Source organism: Pelophylax lessonae (genome assembly GCF_965119305.1).
Source record: "Pelophylax lessonae genome assembly, chromosome: 11".
Taxonomy (NCBI): domain Eukaryota; kingdom Metazoa; phylum Chordata; class Amphibia; order Anura; family Ranidae; genus Pelophylax; species Pelophylax lessonae.
Genome location: NC_138778.1, coordinates 6,562,333 through 6,583,673, shown reverse-complemented (window position 1 = coordinate 6,583,673; position 21,341 = coordinate 6,562,333). Strand labels below are relative to the sequence as shown.

At 46.3% G+C, this 21,341-nt stretch overlaps 1 protein-coding gene across 4 annotated transcripts in view; it reads right to left on the bottom strand.

Annotated features, from left to right (window-relative positions):
• Nucleotides 1–21,341, bottom strand: part of B3GNTL1 (UDP-GlcNAc:betaGal beta-1,3-N-acetylglucosaminyltransferase like 1) — a 387,185-nt gene that overhangs the window by 11,388 nt on the left and 354,456 nt on the right. For 3 of the 4 annotated variants that reach the window (XM_082272696.1, XM_082272695.1, XM_082272697.1), the window contains 2 exons: nt 17,514–17,649; nt 867–935 (listed from right to left, as the gene is read on the bottom strand). In XM_082272696.1, the coding sequence (XP_082128822.1) occupies nt 867–935; nt 17,514–17,649 (205 nt within the window). The remainder of the gene's footprint in view (nt 1–866; nt 936–17,513; nt 17,650–21,341) is intronic. The other variant, XM_082272698.1, reaches the window with a different exon arrangement.

The window sequence follows — 21,341 nt, the reverse complement described above, 5'->3', positions numbered from 1 at the left end:
GCAACAAGGCAGGACGGGATTATGCCATCTCTGGGAGTTTTTCAGCTAGGCTTCAGGAGGTATGTAAGTGGTCCTTCCTTGTTGCCAAGATGTTGCAAAGACACCCCCGCCATCAGAGGGGTGAACTCTCTAACCAGTGGAGCCTTCTGGTCCCTCCCACAGCTCTGCCCTCTTGTGCAGGGGGGCTGGTCTTGTCTCTGCCTTCTCATGTAGTTCTCTTTAGTGGGTGGGGCCTGCCGATTCCCTCCCACAGCTCTGCTCTCACTCCTTGTGCAGGGTGACTGGTCTCATCTCTGCCCCTCCTGTAGTTTTCTGTAGTGGGTGGAGCCTGATGGGCCCCTCCCACAGCTCTGTTCTCTCTCTCTCTCTCCTTGTGCAGAGAGACCGGTCTGGTCTCTGCCCCCTCCTGTAGTTTTCTGTAGTAGGTGGAGTCTGCTGGGCCCCTCCCACAGCTCTGCTCTCTGTCCTTGTTCCGGGTGGCTAGTTTTGTCTCCACCCCCTCCTGTAGTGGGTGGAGCCCGCTGGGCTCCTCCCACAGCCCTCTCTCCTTGTGTCGGGTGACTGGTCTTGTCTACGCCCCCCTCCTGTAGTGGGTGGAGCCTGCTGGGCCCATCCCACAGCTCTACTCTCTGCACAGGCTATGTACAGCGCAGTGATGGCGCCACAGCTACTTTTACAAAGTAATATCTGGGTTTGTGAATATATTTGGTGCACACAGAGTAGATTTATATCCTATTTGGCCATTGTATTTATATAAAAGTTTCTGTGCCTGGAATTCAGCTTTAATCATTTCTGGTGACAAATATCTGGACCAATGAGTATGTGTGTATGGGGTGTATGCGAACTGGGACAGAAGAATCGCTCACCTCAGACTCTTCGTGTGTGTAGAAACCTTTGCAGATTTTTTTGCAGTCGACATCGCAGAACGCCACAACCTGCAACACAAACAACAGGCCGTCAGTCTCCGTGTGCCGAGGACCTCTCCAATATCCGGCCACATGGGGGAGCACTGAGAATCCGGTGCAGCTGTGCATGGGAGCCAATCAGCTTCCAGGTTTTATTGCCAAAGCTTTACTGAACAAGTAGAAGTAAGGCTCCATGTACACGGGACGTTGTTAAAAGTCCCTTTGAATGCTGGAATTTTTAGGACGTTTGAAATGTCGGTTCGGTCGCGTTTGTACCCGCGTTTAGCGGGCGTTTAGCAGCGTTTGCGGGCGTTTGCGTTTAGAAGCGTTCCTAGAGGTCAAAAAAATTATTCCCCTTTAAAATGGAAAAACGCGAACGCTAAACGCGGGTCATCGTGTTCAGACGCGTTCGGACGCGTTTGTGTGTTTGAAACGCCGGGAAACACACGTTCGAACGCAAATAATTGCGTTCTAAAAACAGTCCCTGAACGCAACTGCCTGCAAATGACTGTAAACGACCTGGTGTACATGGGCAGATAAGATAAAATGTAGGTGGGTTCAGGGGCTTCTGAAAAAAACGCCCAACTGCTCCTAAACGGCCATTTCCAGCGTCCCGTGTACATGGAGCCTTAGAAGCTGATTGGCTGCACCAGATTCTGAGTTCTCCAGTGTTAATAAATCTCCCCCCATTGCTTATAGAAAAATCAAAAGCAAATCCATTCAATGCTCAGCAGTGACGGGTGCAAGACGAGTCATTCCACAGTCCTCATACTAAACTCCATGTTGCCATCCTCATACAAACCCCATGTTATCATCCTCATACTAAACTCCATGTTTCCATCTTCATACAAACCCCATGTTATCATCCTCATACTAAACTCCATGTTATCATCCTCATACTAAACTCCATGTTTCCATCCTCATACAAACCCCATGTTTCCATCTTCATACAAACCCCATGTTTCCATCTTCATACAAACCCCATGATGCCATCCTCGTCTAGGTTTTCCTTGCTAGTCACCAACACAGAACCAAGGTAGGAGTTCAGACTTTCCTGGCTGCATGCTTGCTCCAGGTAAGTAACCCAGAGATAGAGGATACCTTTTAGAAGTCAGGTCAGCAATATCAATCCAGAAGAATGGGGACATCTATAAGACCCCGAATTCCTCCTCTGCCCTTAACCTCCCTGGCGGTCGGTTTGTCAGTATTTTTGAATGTCAAAGCAGTACATTGCTTTGCATGGAAATCTGTTGTTTGACTGGGTTTTTTTCTAAGAATTACAGGCCTACAATATAAAAGTGAATACGAATTATTATTTATAAATTAATAGATTAATAAATTAAATTAATAAAAAATCATTAATAAAAATAAAAGGAATAAAATAGTAAAAGTGAAGGCAGGGCACTGGACAAAGCACTAGGGACAAAACTGAGGTGAAATGATTTGACAGAGTAATGTAGTCCTAACAGATTACAATGTATCATTTCATGTTTTGTGTACTCTTTTTGAACTTCCCGCCCGGTTCCGCCCCCCCTGTGCTGGTTTTCCTTTCGCTTTTCAGTCGCAGGCTGGGGGTGGGTCTGGGACAACCTGGGATCCGGGGAAGTAGGCTGAATGATGCTGGGCATCACACTGAGGACATCTAGAGGCAGAAATAAGTACTGCAGGAGAAATCTCTGCATTGAAAGTGAAAAAAGTAATAAAACATGGTTTTGTTATATTATAACTGCCTATTAATTTTTATCTTGCTATTTTTGGCTAGAATTCTGCTTTAATTATTAGAGAACTGCATTCATGTGCGTCTTATCTATCTGCCTGGAGTTCTGTGTTAATCTGACAAATCCCAAAAACAGGGACAGTCGTGCTACAACCCGGACTGTTGGGAGGTTATTTTTAAAATCTTTCCTTGTTTTCTGCGATCTTTTTTATTTTTGCCCAGGCGAGAAACTTTGTTTGGGGGGGGGGGGATAAGTTGCAGTAAAATAAACACCTTTCATAGCTTTGCCGTGACGGCGTACAACCACAGCGACCCAGGCGTGCCGACCACTCCTCTGCTCACATGCCGGGAAGTTGTGTACACTGAGCTGTGCAGACAGATGTAAAGTACACAGTGGGCCTGGCGGTGACTACGTGTCCCGGGGTGACGTACACCGGCGTGCGCTGCAAAGCAAATTTGATGGACAAAAAGGAAAACACAGCAAGAAAACAAACAGATCTGAGACAGACGAGGTGCGGCCGTCGCTGGAGACGCACTCTGCCACGAGAGCTGCTGTGACGTGTAAACAGTAACATGTAAACCATGCATCTCATTTCCAAATTGCTTATTTAATGTGGAGCGCAGACATGTGCTAGAAAAATAATCAGAGAAAACAAATAGACCACCCACTCCGAGGACAGACAGGGGGAGCCGCAGGACTCGGGGGGTCAGTGTGGTTCAAAACAACTGCTGAGGGTTTTGTAAATTGTAAATGTGTACAGCAGAGGCACACAATACATGGCACAAGGCTACCGGAATATCTGATAAAATACATATTGTGGGCGGATGGGCATATGGCTGTTGGGGTATGAAGGAAGAAGTTGAATGGCTCCACCCACTGTCTTGAAATGAGGAATAGTCCTCAAATTTTCGGGATATGTGATGGAACATTCTAAGAAAGCTTTACTGTTCTTTTTGATTACTTTTAACCTGTATGGTTATACATACTGTCCCACTGATAAAATACATTAAAAAAAAGTAAAGGTCTTTGGGACTTACTTATACATCATTGGACCATCTCTTTAAGGAAATCTCCAGTACACCTCAAAAGTTCTCCTAAGGTTCTAATAGCAGAGCTCCGAAGGTCTTCAGGATTTACTCATACATCATTGGACCGTCTCTTCAAGAAAATCTTCAGTATACCTCAATAAGGTCTTTAGGATTTATTCATGCATCTTTGGATCTTTTGGACCATCTCTTCAAGGAAGTCTCCAATATACCTCAAGTGTTCTTCTAAGGTTCCAAAAGCAGAGCTCCAAAGGCCTTCAGGATTCATTCATACATTATGTGACTGTCTCTTCAAGAAACTCTTCAGTATACCTCAAGAATTTTCATAATAGCAGAGCTCCTAAGGTCTTTAGGATTTTAGGATTTACTCATCCATCATTGGACCATCTCTTTAAGGAAATCTCCGGTATACCTCAAAAGGTCTCCTAAGGTTCTAATAGCAGAGCTCCGAAGGACTTCAGGATTTACTCATACATCATTAGACCATCTCTTCAAGAAAATCTTCAGTATAAATCAAGAATTTAAATAATAGAAGAGCTCCTAAGGTCTTTAGGATTTACTCATGCATCTTTGGACCATCTCTTTAAGGAAACCTCCAGCATACCTCAAGAGTTCTCCTAAGGTTCCAAAAGCAGAGCTCCAAAGGCCTTCAGGATTCACTCATACATTATGTAACCATCTCTTCAGGAAAATCTTCAGCATACCTCAAGAATTTTCATATGGCAGCAGAGCTTCTAAGGTCTTCGGGATTTACTCATCCATCTTTGGACCATCTCTTCAAGGAAATCTCCAGTATACCTCAAGATTTCCCCTAAGGTTCTAATAGCAGAGCTCCGAATGTCTTCAGGATTTACTCATACTTTATGTGACCGTCTCTTCAAGGAAATCTTCAGTATATCTCAAGCATTTTCATATATGAGCAGAGCTCCTAAGGTCTTCGGGATTTATTCATGTATCTCTACAAGGAAATCTCCAGTATACCTCAAGAGTTCTCCTAAGTTTCTAATAGCAGAGCTCCAAAGGCCTTCAGGATTCACTCATACTTTATGTGACCGTCTCCTCAAGGAAGTGTTCAGTGTACCTCAGGACTTCTCCTAAGGTTCTAATAGAGGTCTGGAGGTCTTCAAGGGTTACTCATATATCATTTTGGACATTTTCTTGAATAAACGGTCCAGTACCTCAGGATTTCTTCTAAGGTTCTAATGTCAGAGCTCTGAAGTTCTTGAAGATTTACTCTTGCATCATTTGACAGTCTCTTCAAGAAAATCTCCGGTATATATCAAGAATTTTCCTTAGGTTCTAATAGCACGGCTCCAAAAGTCTTCTGGAACTACTCATACATTCGTTGACTGTCTCTTCAAGAAAATATCCAGTAAACCTCAAGGCATTTCCTAAGGTTCTAATAGCAGAGCTATTTAACCACTTCAGTACCGGGCACTTATCCCCTTCCTGCCCAGGCAAATTTTCAGCTTTCAGTGCTGCCACACTTTGAATGACAATTGCGTGGTCATGCAACTTTGTACCCTTATGAGGTCTGCGGAAAAAAATCTGACCGGATCTGCAACCACGTTCTTTTGGGTCCTAGCTATGGTTTGGCTGGGGGAACCTCTGTTATATCCTTCAGGAGCATTCTCTGAAAACTTTTCAAAGATCCAGGATAAAGGCTGCCGGAGTATTGAAGCTGACTGACCCTGTACATGGTGAGTATCAGCCTTCTAGATCTAAAGACTTTAGCTGTTCTGGGGGTTCACTAGCTACTACTTAGTACATTTAGGACTGTACATCTGTTTGGTAGCATTCATCTATACACTTCAAAGGGGATGCTTTCACCCGAAAGTGCAAAGGTAGTGTCCTCTTTTCAGGTTTACAGTTATTGGGGTATGCCTAGACTCACACTCACCCTATCCAAGTTATACCCCAAAAAAAAAATAATGTAAAAAGAAAGACTTGCCAAGCCTTTTTACTGACCCAAGTGTGTGTGGAAATGCTGTGTGCCTACCAGAGAATGGAACCCGGGTTTAAGCTGCCAGACCAATGCAGCCTGTGCACTACATTATTACTAAGTGTATGTGCCTCATACCAAAAAAGCTACCCTTTGTCAGCAGCACACTGGAGAGGGGGACCGCTGCTCTTGCACACACAGCACAGCAGTCTGGGTCTCCAGCGGGCAGGGCCATGCATAAGGGGGTACCGCTAGTCCTCCTGTACGGGGCCCAGGCCAGCAAGGGGGTCCACACAGCTGGGTGAACTGGATGTGAGCAGGGAGGGTGATCGGCACGGTGAGGGGAGGGCAGTTACTGGAACCGATCCCCTGTATGGCTCTCTCTGCAGCAGCTGAAAGCTGGCTTCTTCTCCTCTCCCTCTTGCTGGCTGTAGAGAGAGCCATACCGGGGATCGGTTCCAGCATTTGCCCCCTCGGTGCACCCTGAGCACTCCCCAAGCACCATGTTTCCCCTTGCTGCCCAGGCCCCGCAGTGCTGCCGACTTCCCTCCTCACCTTCCTACCGGGAGCTGCAAGCACACAACAGGATCTTTCAGAATGGAGGGTGGGGGAAAGGTCCAGTAAATATGTCTCATTTACCAGCCCCCTTCCTTTCCTGAATGAACACAATGAGTGATCGGTATCCCTCCCTGTGTTCATTCATACCTGAAGCATGGTAAACTGTGGTCATTTTTTTTTGGGGGGGGGGGTCTGTAAGGTTAGCTGTATGGGGCCCCATGGTTTCTAACAGCAGCCCAAACACTCTCTGTGCACAGTGCTCCAATCAAAAATGTTCATGCTTTCTGAGCAGGTGTTGTTGATTGGAGCACTGTGCAGGGGGGCGTGTCAGAGAGTTGCACTCATTGTGAGACCAGCGGTCCGGCTCTTCAGGGTGCTGCCAATAGAAAGCATCCTTTACAATACAAAGAACAAACAGTCAAAAAAAAAAGCATGATGCCAAACATACTGAAAAATAGATGTAGGGTTTCCATACACTGCCCCCCCCCCCCCCCCAGTCACTGTGCTTCCTCCATCTGCTGCACATGCTTGGTAGATAACATAGCACACAGAAGTCACGGCACTGCAGAATGGTAACTCAACAATAATTCCAATAATTGAAATGCAGACCGTCTGCTGAACGGTATTTCACCTCTTTTGGGACCGTTCTGTTTTGGCCATTAAAAGGGTAGCCAGCGCTCACCCCGGTATGAGTCAGGTTTAGCGCTTTCTGTCTGGCGATTCGTGGAGCTGGCAGTGAGAAGTAATAATATAAATGAAGGGTAGAGGAATGAGAGCGCGGTGGGGGGGGGGTCCAATCTCCAGGCCTCTGTGTATGTTAATCCAGTTATCCCCGGCAGAGGATCTTTCATCATAATTCAGTTCCCTTCTGTGTCCTCGGGGGAATCGTCCGGAGCTCCCGCAACTGTGCAGCCCGGAGCAGGTGTGAAGGAACGGCTGGACGGGGGTCTGTAAAACGCATCGCGTGGACAAGCGTTGCCATAGGAAAGCAACAATCACAGTCTAGGAAGATGGCTTGGGAGAGCGATGCTGACCTCATGTAAGTTATTTCTCACCTGACGCACATTGTACGGATTCCAGCACTCCTGTTTCTGCCATTTCCTGGGGATAGACTGATTCTCGGATTTAATATCGTGGCTGGGGATGGGAGCCAGGACCGGGGAAGCTGCATTTCTGGACAGCTACTCAGTATTTTAACACTGTAGGTGCTGCAACTTGTGTGCTCCCTACAAAAAAGCCATGCAACCTGCCACTTCCATTCCCAATTCCACCAGGAACATCAAAATTACACAGACACACTGGTGGTGGGGGAGCGGAGGAATTTATCGAAACGGGAGCAAACAGAATCTGGAGTAGCTGTGCATTTGCAACCAATCAGCTTCTATCTTCAACTTGTTTAGTTAAAGCGGAGTTCCGGCCTCAGCAACGTTTTTTAAATAAAAATACCCCCTGGACAGTCAGGGCTAGTGCATTTCAGAATGGATAGCCTCTGAACTGACCCAGATTGCACTTACCTTTTAGAAGAAATACTTACCTTGAAAATTTTTTATCCAGAGCTACCATCTCAGGTGTGGGCAGCTGAAGCCAGGGCGTCCTCTTCAGTGTCCTCTTCGGTCCCAGAATGCCCTGCACCGGCCCCGCTCGTCAGTTCCGGAGCAGGCGCGTCATCCCTGCACAGCTTCGGCATGCCCAGAAGCTGTTAAGCAGGCAATGATGCGCCTGCACCGGAACTGACGAGCGGGGCCGGTGCATTAATTCCTGGGAGCAATGACGTTCAGCTCCCAGGTGTCAATGCAAGCAGGAAGTGTCAAGCGGGGCCAGTGCAGGCGCATTGACTCCTGGGAGTGATGACGTTCAGCTCCCAGGTGTCAATGCAAGCAGGAAGTGACAAGCGGGGCCAGTGCAGGCGCATTGACTCCTGGGAGTGATGACGTTCAGCTCCCAGGAGTCAATGCAAGCAGGAAGTGACGAGCGGGGCCGGTGCAGGCGCATTGACTGCTGGGAGCGATGACGTTCAGCTCCCAGGAGTCAATGCAAGCAGGAAGTGACAAGCGGGGCCAGTGCAGGCGCATTGACTCCTGGGAGTGATGACGTTCAGCTCCCAGGTGTCAATGCAAGCAGGAAGTGACAAGCGGGGCCAGTGCAGGCGCATTGACTCCTGGGAGTGATGACGTTCAGCTCCCAGGAGTCAATGCAAGCAGGAAGTGACGAGCGGGGCCGGTGCAGGCGCATTGACTCCTGGGAGCGATGACGTTCAGCTCCCAGGAGTCAATGCAAGCAGGAAGTGACAAGCGGGGCCAGTGCAGGCGCATTGACTCCTGGGAGTGATGACGTTCAGCTCCCAGGAATCAATGCAAGCAGGAAGTGACGGCGCGGGGCCGATGCAGGCACATTGACTCCTGGGAGCGATGACGTTCAGCTCCCAGGAATCAATGCAAGCCAGGAAGAGATGGCGGCGGCCGTGTCCCCAGAGGGAGGAAGAGGAAGAAAGGTAAGTATATTTTCTTCAAAAACAAGGTAAGTAAACAAAAAAAAAAATCCTCATTATCCAATTCTATTTCAGGTGACACAGAGCAAGCGGATGGGCCAAAGTCACTTTTGAGGGTGGATCTCCGCTTTAAAGAAGATCGAAGTGACGATTCTAGGACAAAATATCGCCCAGACAATATCACCCTAGACAATATCCCCCTGGACAATATCCCCCCTCTAACCCTAACCCTATGTCCTGGGGGATGTTTTCCGGGGGGATATTGCCCGGAGGATGTTGTCCCGGGGGGATATTATCCGGGGGGATGTTGTCCCGGGGGGGGATTATGTCCAGGGGGATGTTTTCCGGGGGGGTATTGTCCCGGGGGATATTGCCCGGGGGGGATAATGTCCGGGGGGATATTGTCTGGGGGGATATTGTCCTGATACCAAGTGGGACAGCGCTGAAAGCTGAAAAAATGCCTGGGCAGGAAGAGGGTAAATGTGCCTAGTAGGAAAAGTAGTTAGGCAAGCTGCTAGCAGGCTTCAGCAGACTTTCAAGGAGTGCTGAAGCCTGCTAGCAGCTTGTAAGTAATGGTACTTTAAAATCTTCATCAAAGCCTGCTTTTCACACTCTTACACAAGCTGAAACAGGCCTTAAGAGTCTGTTCCCTACTGCAGTGGTTAATTTGCAGCCACTGATCAATATTAGGATAGGAGTTGACTATCCATAAAGAACTTTATATTCTGGTTGCTAAAATTGTTCCGAATCTTCACCACACACTGAGGGTTAGTCTAACGTTTGCAGTATTTAGTAAATGACTCCACATTTCTTTCCATTGGCTGCCGTCTGTCCAGCAGCATTTGGTTTCCATCTCTGACCTGTATAATATTTTTGTTAATATTGTGAAATTTTGGGGCCTGTTCAGCCTCATTCCCTACAAAATGTTAACAGGAACATCGCTTCGCAATGTTTTAGCTACACAAGGATGTTTTGATAGTACTTAGCAACACAAAACCGTACAACTCCGAGGTACCATCTACGGAGACGGCTTCCAGCTGGAGGAGTGCTCACCTACACAACAGCCTCTTCAGCAATAAGTGACGGGATTATCTGCAGCTGTTCAGCAGCTGTGTGATCTGTACCAGATTAGGGATGACATAAATGCAGCTCCTATAGCATTCTGTACGCAACAACAGAACCTTAACTCTTCCCAGCTTTCCCTTTTCTCTCTACAGTGGGGAGAAAAAGGATTTGATCCCCCTGCAGATTTTGTAAATTTGTCCACTTACAAAGAAATGGCGGGTCTATAATTTTTAACATGGGTGCATTTTAAATGGTAGAGACCAAAAATCAAGAAAAAACACATAATACAAATGTTATAAATTGAGTTGTAGTTCAGTGAGTAGAATAAGTATTTGATCCCCAAGCAAAACTGTCTTAGCACTTGGTGGAGAAACCCTTGTTGGCAAGCAAATAGGTAAGATGTTTCTTGTAGTTGGTGACCAGGTTTGCACACATCTCAGGAGGGATTTTGGTCCACTCTTTTTTAAAGATATTCTCTAAATCCTTAAGGTTTCCTGGCTGTCGCTTGGCAACTCAAAGTTTCAGCTCCCTCCATAAATTTTCTATAGGATTAAGGTCTGGAAACTGGCTGGGCCACTCCATCACCTTAATGAACCACTTTGTTGCCTTGGCGGTATGTTTTGGGTCATTATCATCCTTGAAGACCCATCCACGACCCTTCTTCAGTGTTCCTGCTGAGGGAAGAAAGTTCTCATCCAAGATTTTACAATACATGGCTCCATCCATTGGCCCCTCAATGTGACAAAGTCGGTCTGTACCTTTAGCAGAGAAACAGCCCCAATGCATAATGTTTTCTCCTCCATGTTTGACTGTAGGGATGGTGTTCTTAGGGTCATAGTCATTTTCTTTCTGCCTCCAAACACGGCGAGTACCCCTCCTCCAGAAGGCACATGTACAGTAATGCCAATGAACATCTAAATGATTCAGAGGAGAATTGGTAGAAAGTGCTGTGGTCAGATGAGACCAAAATTGAGCTTCTTTGGCATTAACTCAACTCATCATGTTTGGGGGAAGAAAAATGCTGACTATGACCCTGAGAACACCATCCCTACATTCAAGCACGGAGGTGGAGACATGATGCTTTGGGGCTGTTTCTCTGCTAAAGGTACAAACTGACTTTGCCGCATTGAGGGGCCAATGGATGGGGCCATGTATTGTAAAATCTTGGATGAGAACCTTCTTCCCTCAGTCATAACACTGAAGATGGGTCGTGGATGGGTCTTCCAGCATGCAATGAACCAAAACATATCGCCAAGGCAACAAAGGAGTGGCTCAAGAAGAAGTGCATTAAGCAAGTCTCCAGACCTTAATCCTACAGAAAATGTATGGAGGGAGCTGAAACCTCGAGTTGCCAAGAGACAGCCAAGAAACCTTAAGGATTTAGAGAAGATCTGTAAAGAGTGGACCAAAATCCCTCCTGAGATGTGTGCAAACTTGGTCACCATCAACAAGAAATGTCTTACCTCTGTGCTTGCCAACAAGGGTTTCTCCACCAAGTACTAAGTAATGTTTTGCCTGGGGATCAAATACTTATTTTACTCACTGAACTGCAACTCAATTTATAACATTTTTATCATGTGTTTTTTCTGGATTTTTGGTTGATATTCCATCTCTATCATTAAAAATACACCTATGATAAAAATTATAGACCCTTCATTTTTTTGTAAGTGGGCAAACTTACAAAATCCGCAGGGGATGAATAATTTATTTTCCCCACTGTACAAGAGGCAGCCCTGGAACAAAATGGCCACCATGATGGATGTGGATGGGCCTCTTTCTGCAGACCTAGAAGATTGTGAATCATTGGGTTTAAGCACAGGGGTAAGAAAATATCAGGCTGAAAGTTATAATTCCAACCTTTGTGAAAGGCGTCTAATGTTGCAGTCCATGAGCTCTGCCAAAGCAAATGTGAGGAAAAGGTCAGCAGGAGGGGATGGCAGGTTTGGAGGGGTAATTGGAAGCAGACAGATTTAGGATTGGGGAAAGACAGCCCAGTAACACCTATGTATCATGTTCAGAATGAAATGTGTTATTCATGTAGGGGAACAACAAAACGAAGAACAGGGAAAATAAAAGACATAGAGCAACTGGGGGTGAGAGACAAAGAGGGGAGAGGAGGAGAGGGGAAGAGAGAAAGAACAGGAGAGAGGAATGGAGAAGGGAGATAAGTTGGGGGGGGGGGGGGAGAGAAATAGGAAGGGAAAGAGGTAGGGGGACAATGAAGAGTAGAAAAAGGAGAGAGACATTAGAAAGAGGGGAATGGAGAAGAGAGAAAAAGAATGGGGAAGGGAGAGAATAGGGAAAGGAGAGGGGCAGGGGGATTGGGAAAGGGAGGCAGGCGGAGGAAAAAAATGAGTAGGGGAGAGAGGAAAAGAATGAGGAGGGGAGAGAGGAAAAGAATGAGGAGGGGAGAGAGGAAAAGAATGAGGAGGGGAGAGAGGAAAAGAATGAGGAGGGGAGAGGGTGAATGGGGAAAGGAGAAGGGCCAGGTGAAGAATGGGAGAGGGAGACTGGCAGGTAGGAGAGGGGAAATGGGAAGGGAGAGGGAAAGGGGGATAGAGGAAAACAATAGAAGGGAGAAAAGCGGGGGGGAGAGGGGAATTGGGAAAGGGAGACAGGCAGGAGGGAGAGAGGAGAATGGGGAAAGTTGAAAAGCAGAGGGAGCACTGGCTTGCAATCAGTGTCCTCCACCCCTTTCTGCCAATCCCTCCACTGGCTTCCATTCAGTGTCCTGCACCCCTCTGTGCCTGCCAATTCCTCAACTGGTTTTCATTTAGTGTCCTCCACCCCTCTTTGCCAATCCCTCCACTCGCTTCCATTCAGTGTCCTCCACCCCTCTTTGCCAATCCCTCCACCGGCTTCCATTCAGTGTCCTCCACCTCTCTCTGTTAATCCCTCCACTCGCTTCCATTCAGTGTCCTCCACCCCACTCTGCCAATCCCTCCACTGGCTTCCATTCAGTGCCCTCCACCCCTCTTTGCCAATCCCTCCACTGGCTTCCATTCAGTGTCCTACACCCCTTTCTGTCAATCCCTCCACTGGCTTCAATTCAGTGTCCTCCACCCCTCTCTGCCAATCCCTCCACTGGCTTCAATTCAGTGTCCCCCACCCCTCTTTGCCAATCCCTCCACTCGCTTCCATTCAGTGTCCTCCACCTCTCTCTGTTAATCCCTCCACTGGCTTCCATTCAGTGTCCTCCACCCCTCTTTGCCAATCCCTCCACTGGCTTCCATTCAGTGTCCTCCACCCTCTCTGCCAATCCCTCCACTGGCTTCCATTCAGTGTCCTCCACCTCTCTCTGTTAATCCCTCCACTCGCTTCCATTCAGTGTCCTCCACCCCACTCTGCCAATCCCTCCACTGGCTTCCATTCAGTGTCCTACACCCCTTTCTGTCAATCCCTCCACTGGCTTCAATTCAGTGTCCTCCACCCCTCTCTGCCAACCACTCCACTGGCTTCCATTCAGTGTCCCCCACCCCTCTTTGCCAATCCCTCCACTCGCTTCCATTCAGTGTCCTCCACCCCTCTTTGCCAATCCCTCCACTGGCTTCAATTTAGTGTCCTCCACCCCTCTCTGGCAAGCCCTCCACTGGCTTCCATTCAGTGTCCTCCACCCCTCTCTGGCAATCCCTCCACTGGTTTTCATTCAGTGCACTCCACCCCTCTCTATCAATCCCTACATTGGCCTCCACTCAGTGTCCTCCACCCCTCTCTGCCAATCCCTCCAATGGCTTCCATTCAGTGCCCCCCACCCCTCTATGCCAATCCCTCCACTGGTTTTCATTCAGTGTCCTCCACCCCTCTTTGCCAATCCCTCCACTGGCTTCTACTCACAAAGCAAATTAAATTAAAAATACTAACAACAGCTTACAAAGTTACAAAGCCATCCACAACTGGACCCCCCAGGTACATCACTAACCTAAAATACTGTTCTCTTCGTTCCTCCCAAGACCTCCAGCTCTTTGGCTCCCTCGTCACCTCCTCCCATGTTCACCTCAGGACTTTTACCAAGCCTCTCCTATCCTATGGAACTCCCTACCCCAATCTGTTCAACTATCTCCTAGTCTGTTTGCTTTTAGATGATCCCTGAAAACGTTTCTCTTCAGAGAGGCTTATCCTGCCCCCACCTAGCAACTGAACTTTTATTTTCTCTATCAGATTATCCCCCACAGTTATTACCTTTTTTATCACTTGACCCTTCCTCCTAGATTGTTATCGCTAATGAGCAGGGCCCTCTGATTCCTCCTGTATTGAATTGTATTTTAACTGTATTGTCTGCCCTCATGTTGTAAAGTGCTGTGCAAACTCCTGGCGCTATATAAATCCTGTATTATAAGAATAATAATAATTAGAACCCACCCATAGTTACAAATCATCTCAAGGTGAACACGAATTTTAAAATGTTCCGACATTCCATCTATTCCGTACTGAGTCTGGAATTTTATATTAAATTGCAATTTCAACTCTACTTTAAAAAATTCAAGACCTGATTTTTCATTTGTCGTCCTTAATTCCAGAGGGGGGTCATTACCAGCAGGTGGGTGAGTGTTACAGTACAGTGCGAAGATGAAGGACAGGTATATGGGAGGACAGATACAATCTGGAGAGGGGAGGAGGGCGGTGATATATCAGAGGTACTGACAACCTGGGAAATTGGCGAAGGCCGATCTCCCAGAAGGCCGCAGCTTGCTCAGGAAGCAATGATGCTGCTTCAGCTGATTCCGCCTTATTAGCTTCAGGGATAAATGTAACCTGTCACTATAGGAAAATGTATGAGGAGGAATGTCTGATGTAGGATTCTCACCGGAGCTGTGAGGCTACCGGAGGAGTTCCTGCTACTGAGGCTTAATATTCTGTAACTACTATTGATTATTGGTAATTTTTAAAATGTTACTAAACCCAGGACTCTGCATTCACTATATCTGATCTTCCCAAGGACTCTGCAGTCACTATATCTGCTCTCCCCAGGACTCTGCATTCACTATATCTGATCTCCCCAGGACTCTGCATTCACTATATCTGATCTCCCCAGGACTCTGCATTCACTATATCTGATCTCCCCAGGACTCTGCATTCACTATATCTGATCTCCCCAGGACTCTGCATTCACTATATCTGATCCCCCCCCCCCTGGACTCTGCATTCACTATATCTGATCTCCCCAGGACTCTGCAGTCACTATATCTGATCCCCCCAGGACTCTGCATTCACTATATCTGATCTCCCAGGACTCTGCATTCACTATATCTGATCTCCCCAGGACTCTGCATTCGCTATATCTGATCTCCCCAGGACTCTGCATTCACTATATCTGATCTCCCCAGGACTCTGAATTCACTATATCTGATCTCCCCAGGACTCTGCATTCACTATATCTGATCTCCCCAGGACTCTGCATTCACTATATCTGATCTCCCCAGGACTCTGCAGTCACTATATCTGATCTCCCCAGGACTCTGCATTCACTATATCTGATCTCCCCAGGACTCTGCATTCACTATATCTGATCTCCCAGGACTCTGCATTCACTATATCTGATCTCCCCAGGAATCTGCATTCACTATATCTGATCTCCCCAGGACTCTGCATTCACTATATCTGATCTCCCCAGGACTCTGCATTCACTATATCTGATCTCCCCAGGAATCTGCATTCACTATATCTGATCTCACCAGGACTCTGCATTCACTATATCTGATCTCCCCAGGACTCTGCATTCACTATATCTGATCTCCCCAGGACTCTGCAGTCACTATATCTGATCTCCCCAGGAATCTGCATTCACTATATCTGATCTCACCAGGACTCTGCATTCACTATATCCGATCTCCCCAGGACTCTGCAGTCACTATATCTGATCTCCCCAGGACTCTGCATTCACTATATCCGATCTCCCCAGTACTCTGCAGTCACTATATCTGATCTCCCCAGGACTCTGCATTCACTATATCCGATCTCCCCAGTACTCTGCATTCACTATATCTGATCTCACCAGGACCCTGCATTCACTATATCCGATCTCCCCAGGACTCTGCATTCACTATATATGATCTCCCCAGGACTCTGCATTCACTATATCTGATCCCCCCAGGACACAAAACATGGAAATGCAATTATTTTAGTCCGGGCTTTTCTTCTCGGGGAATAGGTGCAGGTACTCCCACCCTCCGAATTACCCCTAGTCTCTGCCCCCTACCAACCTTTGAGGACTTCCTTTGCTTCCACCCCCAACTCACCTCCCAGTACCATCCCTTTTAAAGAATACAGAAGCAAGTAATCTGTATGGAATTTGACACTGATAACAAGAAAAGCAATAAAATAGATTCCCCGCAGCCAACAAAAATAGACCGCACACATCATCAAAAGACTGCCCCCCCCCCCCCCCCAGCAACAAAAAATCCACCCAGCAACAATAGACCCCCCAGCAACAACAGAGCCTCCAGAAACAACTACCCCCCACCTTAGCAACAATAGACCTCCTACTAGCAACAATAGACCCCCCAGCAGCAATAGACACCTTCAACAGTAGATTCCTTTCATTAACAATTGACTCCCTGCCCCTCTTCAGCAACAGTAGACCCTCCACCAGCAACAATAAACCTCCCCAGCAACACTAAACCCCCCCAACAATAGATCCCCCAGTGACCATAGATCCCCCAGCAGTCAGCATCAAAAGACCCTCTAGCACACTCTAGTACTCATCGCCATTGCATACATTCTATGCTGGAGGTGCCAGAACTGCGTTCCCGCAAGAAAAAAAAAACACTATTTTTAGTAAATATAAACTGCTAAATACCTTTTCCCATCAGCAGTATATAGCAGTCTTGTGGCTTCTATCAGTGTCTGGTTAAAGCTTCTGGGAGGAGTTTCCATTCTCCTCAGACTGTCCTATGAGGCTGCAGGACCCCTGACCCTCTGTCTTGACAGTACTGATTGGCCCTGTGCTGATCACATGCACCCTCCCAAGACGAAAAAAACGCTCTAGCCATACACACCAAACTGAGCATGTGCAGAGTGTCCCCAAGGCTCTGTACTATCAGGAGATGGATTGGGGGCAGTGGAAGAAGGGGAGGATCAGAGAAGACAGGATCAATCAGCCTTTTTACACAATGCAGAAGATTAACCCTTTAAGTTCTACATTAAGTATAACATGCTTTACTGCATATACAGACTGATTTTAAAGTTGCAGGTTTATTAACACTTCACAAAAGGGAAAGCTCTGCTTGTTTGTCTCCTCCCCTCCTCCGCTGTCACATTTGGCACATTTGGGAGGGGGGGGGGGGGGGGAGTACTTGTACTCACTCACTTTCGAGAGACCTCACCTGATCAAAGGGTTAAATGTGTACCTAGGGGAGTGTTTCTAGCTGTATGGAGGTTGGGCTTTTGAGATGATCACAGAGACCTGTGATCCTATATAGAAGGATCACAGGCACTCTGTGATCATTCCAGGGAGAAGAACGGTCAGCTGTGTTTACAATAGCTGACCGTTCTTCTCTCTCAGCGGGGAGCGATCGCGGGAGGCTGGCGGCAATCGGAGCCCCCGCTGACGATTCGGTTCGCACAGGAGGGGCTGCCTGCGGGCGGTCGGGAAGTAGTTAAATGGATCCAGCTTGGACCAATGGAACTATACTTGTGGGATCCCTTTAGAAGCTGGAGGTCACTGAAGCAGACACCACTACTACAGGGATATTGCTTGTGTGTTGTCACCCGGTCACTTGGAAATGTCATGCAGCTTTCATTGTAGTGATTGCAGACAGGAAGAGGCTGCAGAAGATCTCACACTGCGCTAACCTTCTCTCGGTTATTGGGGGTCAGACTCCGGTACAGCTTCCTCCCTTGCTTTCCCGCGTTCCAGATAGTGAATGACGCCCAGTGCTGGAGGACTCTCTCTTCCAGGAACTTCACCCGATTGTTCCAGATCGTCTCCCTATAAAAAAAGAAGATGGGAAGCCATGAAGTCTCTTATGGCGGCAGTGCTGTGTGCGGAAGTGTTGGGCTGTTGAATGGGATACATTTGTAACAAGAGGAGGAAATACGGGATTTCCCAATACTGAAGAGATAACACTTCTGGACCAGAAGGATTTCCCCCCCGACCAGGCCAGCTTTTGCGATTCGGCACTGCGTTATTTTAACTGACAATTGCGCAATCGTGCGACGCTGTACCCAAATAATATTGACGTACTTTTATTCCCACAAATAGAAATTTCTTTTGGTGGTATTTGATCACCTGTGCAAATTTTTTTTTTTTTTTTTTTGCGCTATAAACAAAAAAAAAAAAAGAGCGACAATTCTGAAAAAAAAAAACAATATTTTTCACTTTTTGCTATATAACATTCCCAATATATAAACATGTAAAAATCTATTTTTTTTTCATAATTTTAGGCCAATTTGTATTCTGCTACATATTTTTGGTAAAAAAAAAAAAAAACAAAACATCGCAATAAGTGTATTTTGATTGGTTTGCGCAAAAGTTATCGCGTCTACAATCTAGGAGACAGATTTACGCTATTTTTATTTATTTATTTATACCCATTAGATTGTAAGCTCTTCTGAGCAGGGCCCTCTTAATCCTCTTGTATTTTATTACATAGTTACATAGTTTGTGAGGTTGAAAAAAGACATCAGTATATCCAGTTCAACCTATGATGTGTGTGTGTGTTTGCTGTTAACCGTACATTGTATACCCCTGTATGTTGTACATTGTATACCCCATGTATGTTGTACATTGTATACCCCCTGTATGTTGTACATTGTATACCCCTGTATGTTGCACATTGTATACCCCTGTATGCTGTACATTGAATGTCCCCTGTATGTTGTACATTGTATACCCCTGTATGTTGTACATTGTATACCCCTGTATGTTGTACATTGCATACCCCTGTATGTTGTACATTGCATACCCCTGTATGTTGTACATTGTATACCCCTGTTATTGTATTGTAACTGAATTGTCTCCCTTTTATATTGTAAAACGCTGCGTAAACTGCTGGTGCTATATAAATCCTGAATAATAATAATAAGAATTACTAGTAATGGTGGTGATCTGCGATTTTTAGTGGGACTGCGACATTGCGGCGGACAGATCGGACACCTAACTGATATTTTTGACACTTTTGGGGGGACCAGTGACATTACTACAGTAATCATTGCTAAAAATATGCACTGTCACTGTACTATTGACACTGGCAGTGAAGGGGGTTAACCAAGGGGCGATCAAAGGGTTAAATGTGAGCCTAGGGTGTGTTTTCTAACTGTGGGGGGTGTGGGCTTATTGGATCAACACAGAGACCTGTGTTCCTAAATAGGAGGAACACAGGAGCCCTGTGATGAGAACTGACAGAACAGCCGTTCTGTCTTTGCGGGGAGAGATTGCGGGTGCCCGGCTGCAATATATATATATATTTATTAAATAATGTAAAAAAATTAATTGTAAAAAAAACTACGCAGTTCCCACCTCATCAGTGCCACCTATCAGTGCTGCATATTAGTGCCTCATCAGTGCCACCCCATCAGTGCCGCCTTATTAGTGCCCATCAGTGCCACCTATCAGTGCTGCATATTAGTGCCTCATCAGTGCAACCCCATCAGTGCTGCCTCATTAGTGCCCATCAGTGCCACCTATTAGTGCCTTATCAGTGCCACCCCATCAGTGCCCATCAGCGCTGCCTCATTAGTGCCCATCAGTGCCACCTATCAGTGCTGCATATTAGTGCCTCATCAGTGCCACCCCATCAGTGCTGCCTCATCAGTGCCATCCCATCAGTGCTGCCTCATTAGTGCCCCTCAGTGCCACCTATCAGTGCCCATCAGTGCTGCATATCAGTGCCACTGTCATATGACAAAAACGATCGGTAATCAGTATCGGCGAGTTCTTAAAAAAGTGGTATTGGTGCAATTCTAGTATTAACAAGTTAGGCGATTCATTCTAAATACTTCAAGTTCTAACAAAACTTTTTTGTGCGGAAAAAAAAAAGAAGTCTACAAATTATGAGAGCAAAAGAGGTTTATAATGCAAAGAGCTGCATAGCCGCAGAGTAGAGATCAATGACACTGTGTCAGCGTGTGGAGAATTAGCATACTGTACTACCAAGAGTTCCCATTCACTCATTGTGAAATTTTATTTTACAACTGATCCCATTCCCCCCCCCCCCCCCACCCCTGGGGGGGAACTTCTCTGCTGAGTCAATGGCTGTGAACACGCACCGCTCCCATCCAGAGGAACATTACACCAACAACCTTCACTGACAGCTTCATCCTTCAGCTGTGCTCAGATAAGCATCTCGTCCTGCCAAAAAATATTCAGATTTATATTTTACTACTTGATGAAAGATTCTTCCCCCTCCCCCCGAATTGAAGGTACAGGTTACCCCCCCCCCCCAAATTGAAGGTACAGGTTGCCCTGCTCCCCCCCCCCCCCCAAGCAAATTTCAACGAATATCAAATAAATAATAACAAAACGAAATCAACTCATCATGAAATCATGAAAAATCATTCTTGCCAGACCAATCTATTAACCTTCTACGATGAAGTGAGCTGCCATCTAGATAAAGGTAAGCCTGTGGATGTGGTGTATCTGGACTTTGCAAAGGCCTTCGACACCGTTCCCCACAAACGCTTACTGTACAAACTAAGGAAGGTAGGTATGGACCATAAGGTGAGTACCTGGATAGAGAACTGGCTCCAGGGGAGAGTACAGAGGGTGGTGATTAATGGGGAGTACTCGGATTGGGCGGGTGTGGAAAGTGGGGTCCCCCAGGGTTCTGTCCTGGGACCAATCCTGTTTAATTTATTCATAAATGATCTAGAGCAGGGGATATCTTTATATCCACTGGTCACTAGTCCATACTCACTAGTTCATAGACTATAGTTACTAGTCTATAGTCCAACGTCACTAGTCCATAGTCACTGGTCGCTAGCCCATACACTATAGTTACTAGTCTATAGTTCAACATCACTGGTCCATAGTCACTAGTCCATAGTCACTGGTCACTAGTCCATACTCAGTCTATAGTTACTAGTCTACAGTCCAAAGTCACTAGTCCATAGACACTGGTCATTAGTCCATAGTCAATAGTCCATCTCAGGAGAAAACAAGAGAGGGGGGGTGGGGGAGCTACAAGCCCACATTCAGTGGGGCCATGGAGAAGGAATGTAGCCACCTTTTAACAGGAAGTTGAATCGGAGCAGCAAAAAAAAAAATGAATTTGGAGATTTGGAGGAGGCAAGGGCCATAGAATATTTTTTGGAATAAGAACACATCCTGGAATGATATTTTTAGTGTCACCTTAGTTATATAACCCCAGACTTGAATGTCAATCTGCAGTAATTCCCCTGAGGTCAGCTGATCTCCATCGGTTCCGCGTTTACTTAAGGGCACAAAATCCAGACTATAGCGAGTCGAATAATAAATGTATTCTCATATTTGAAGTTATAAATAAATACAATTTGTATCCCTGTAATATAGAATATTGATTACCTTGATAAATAAGGAACATAAAAGTACGCGGATATCGCCTCTCATAAGAGTTACGATCCTAACGCTAGTTACTGAAAGGTTGGATTTGATGGGGATGAGTCTTCTTCTGGGATAATTAATGTAACTTCTCAGTAATGGTA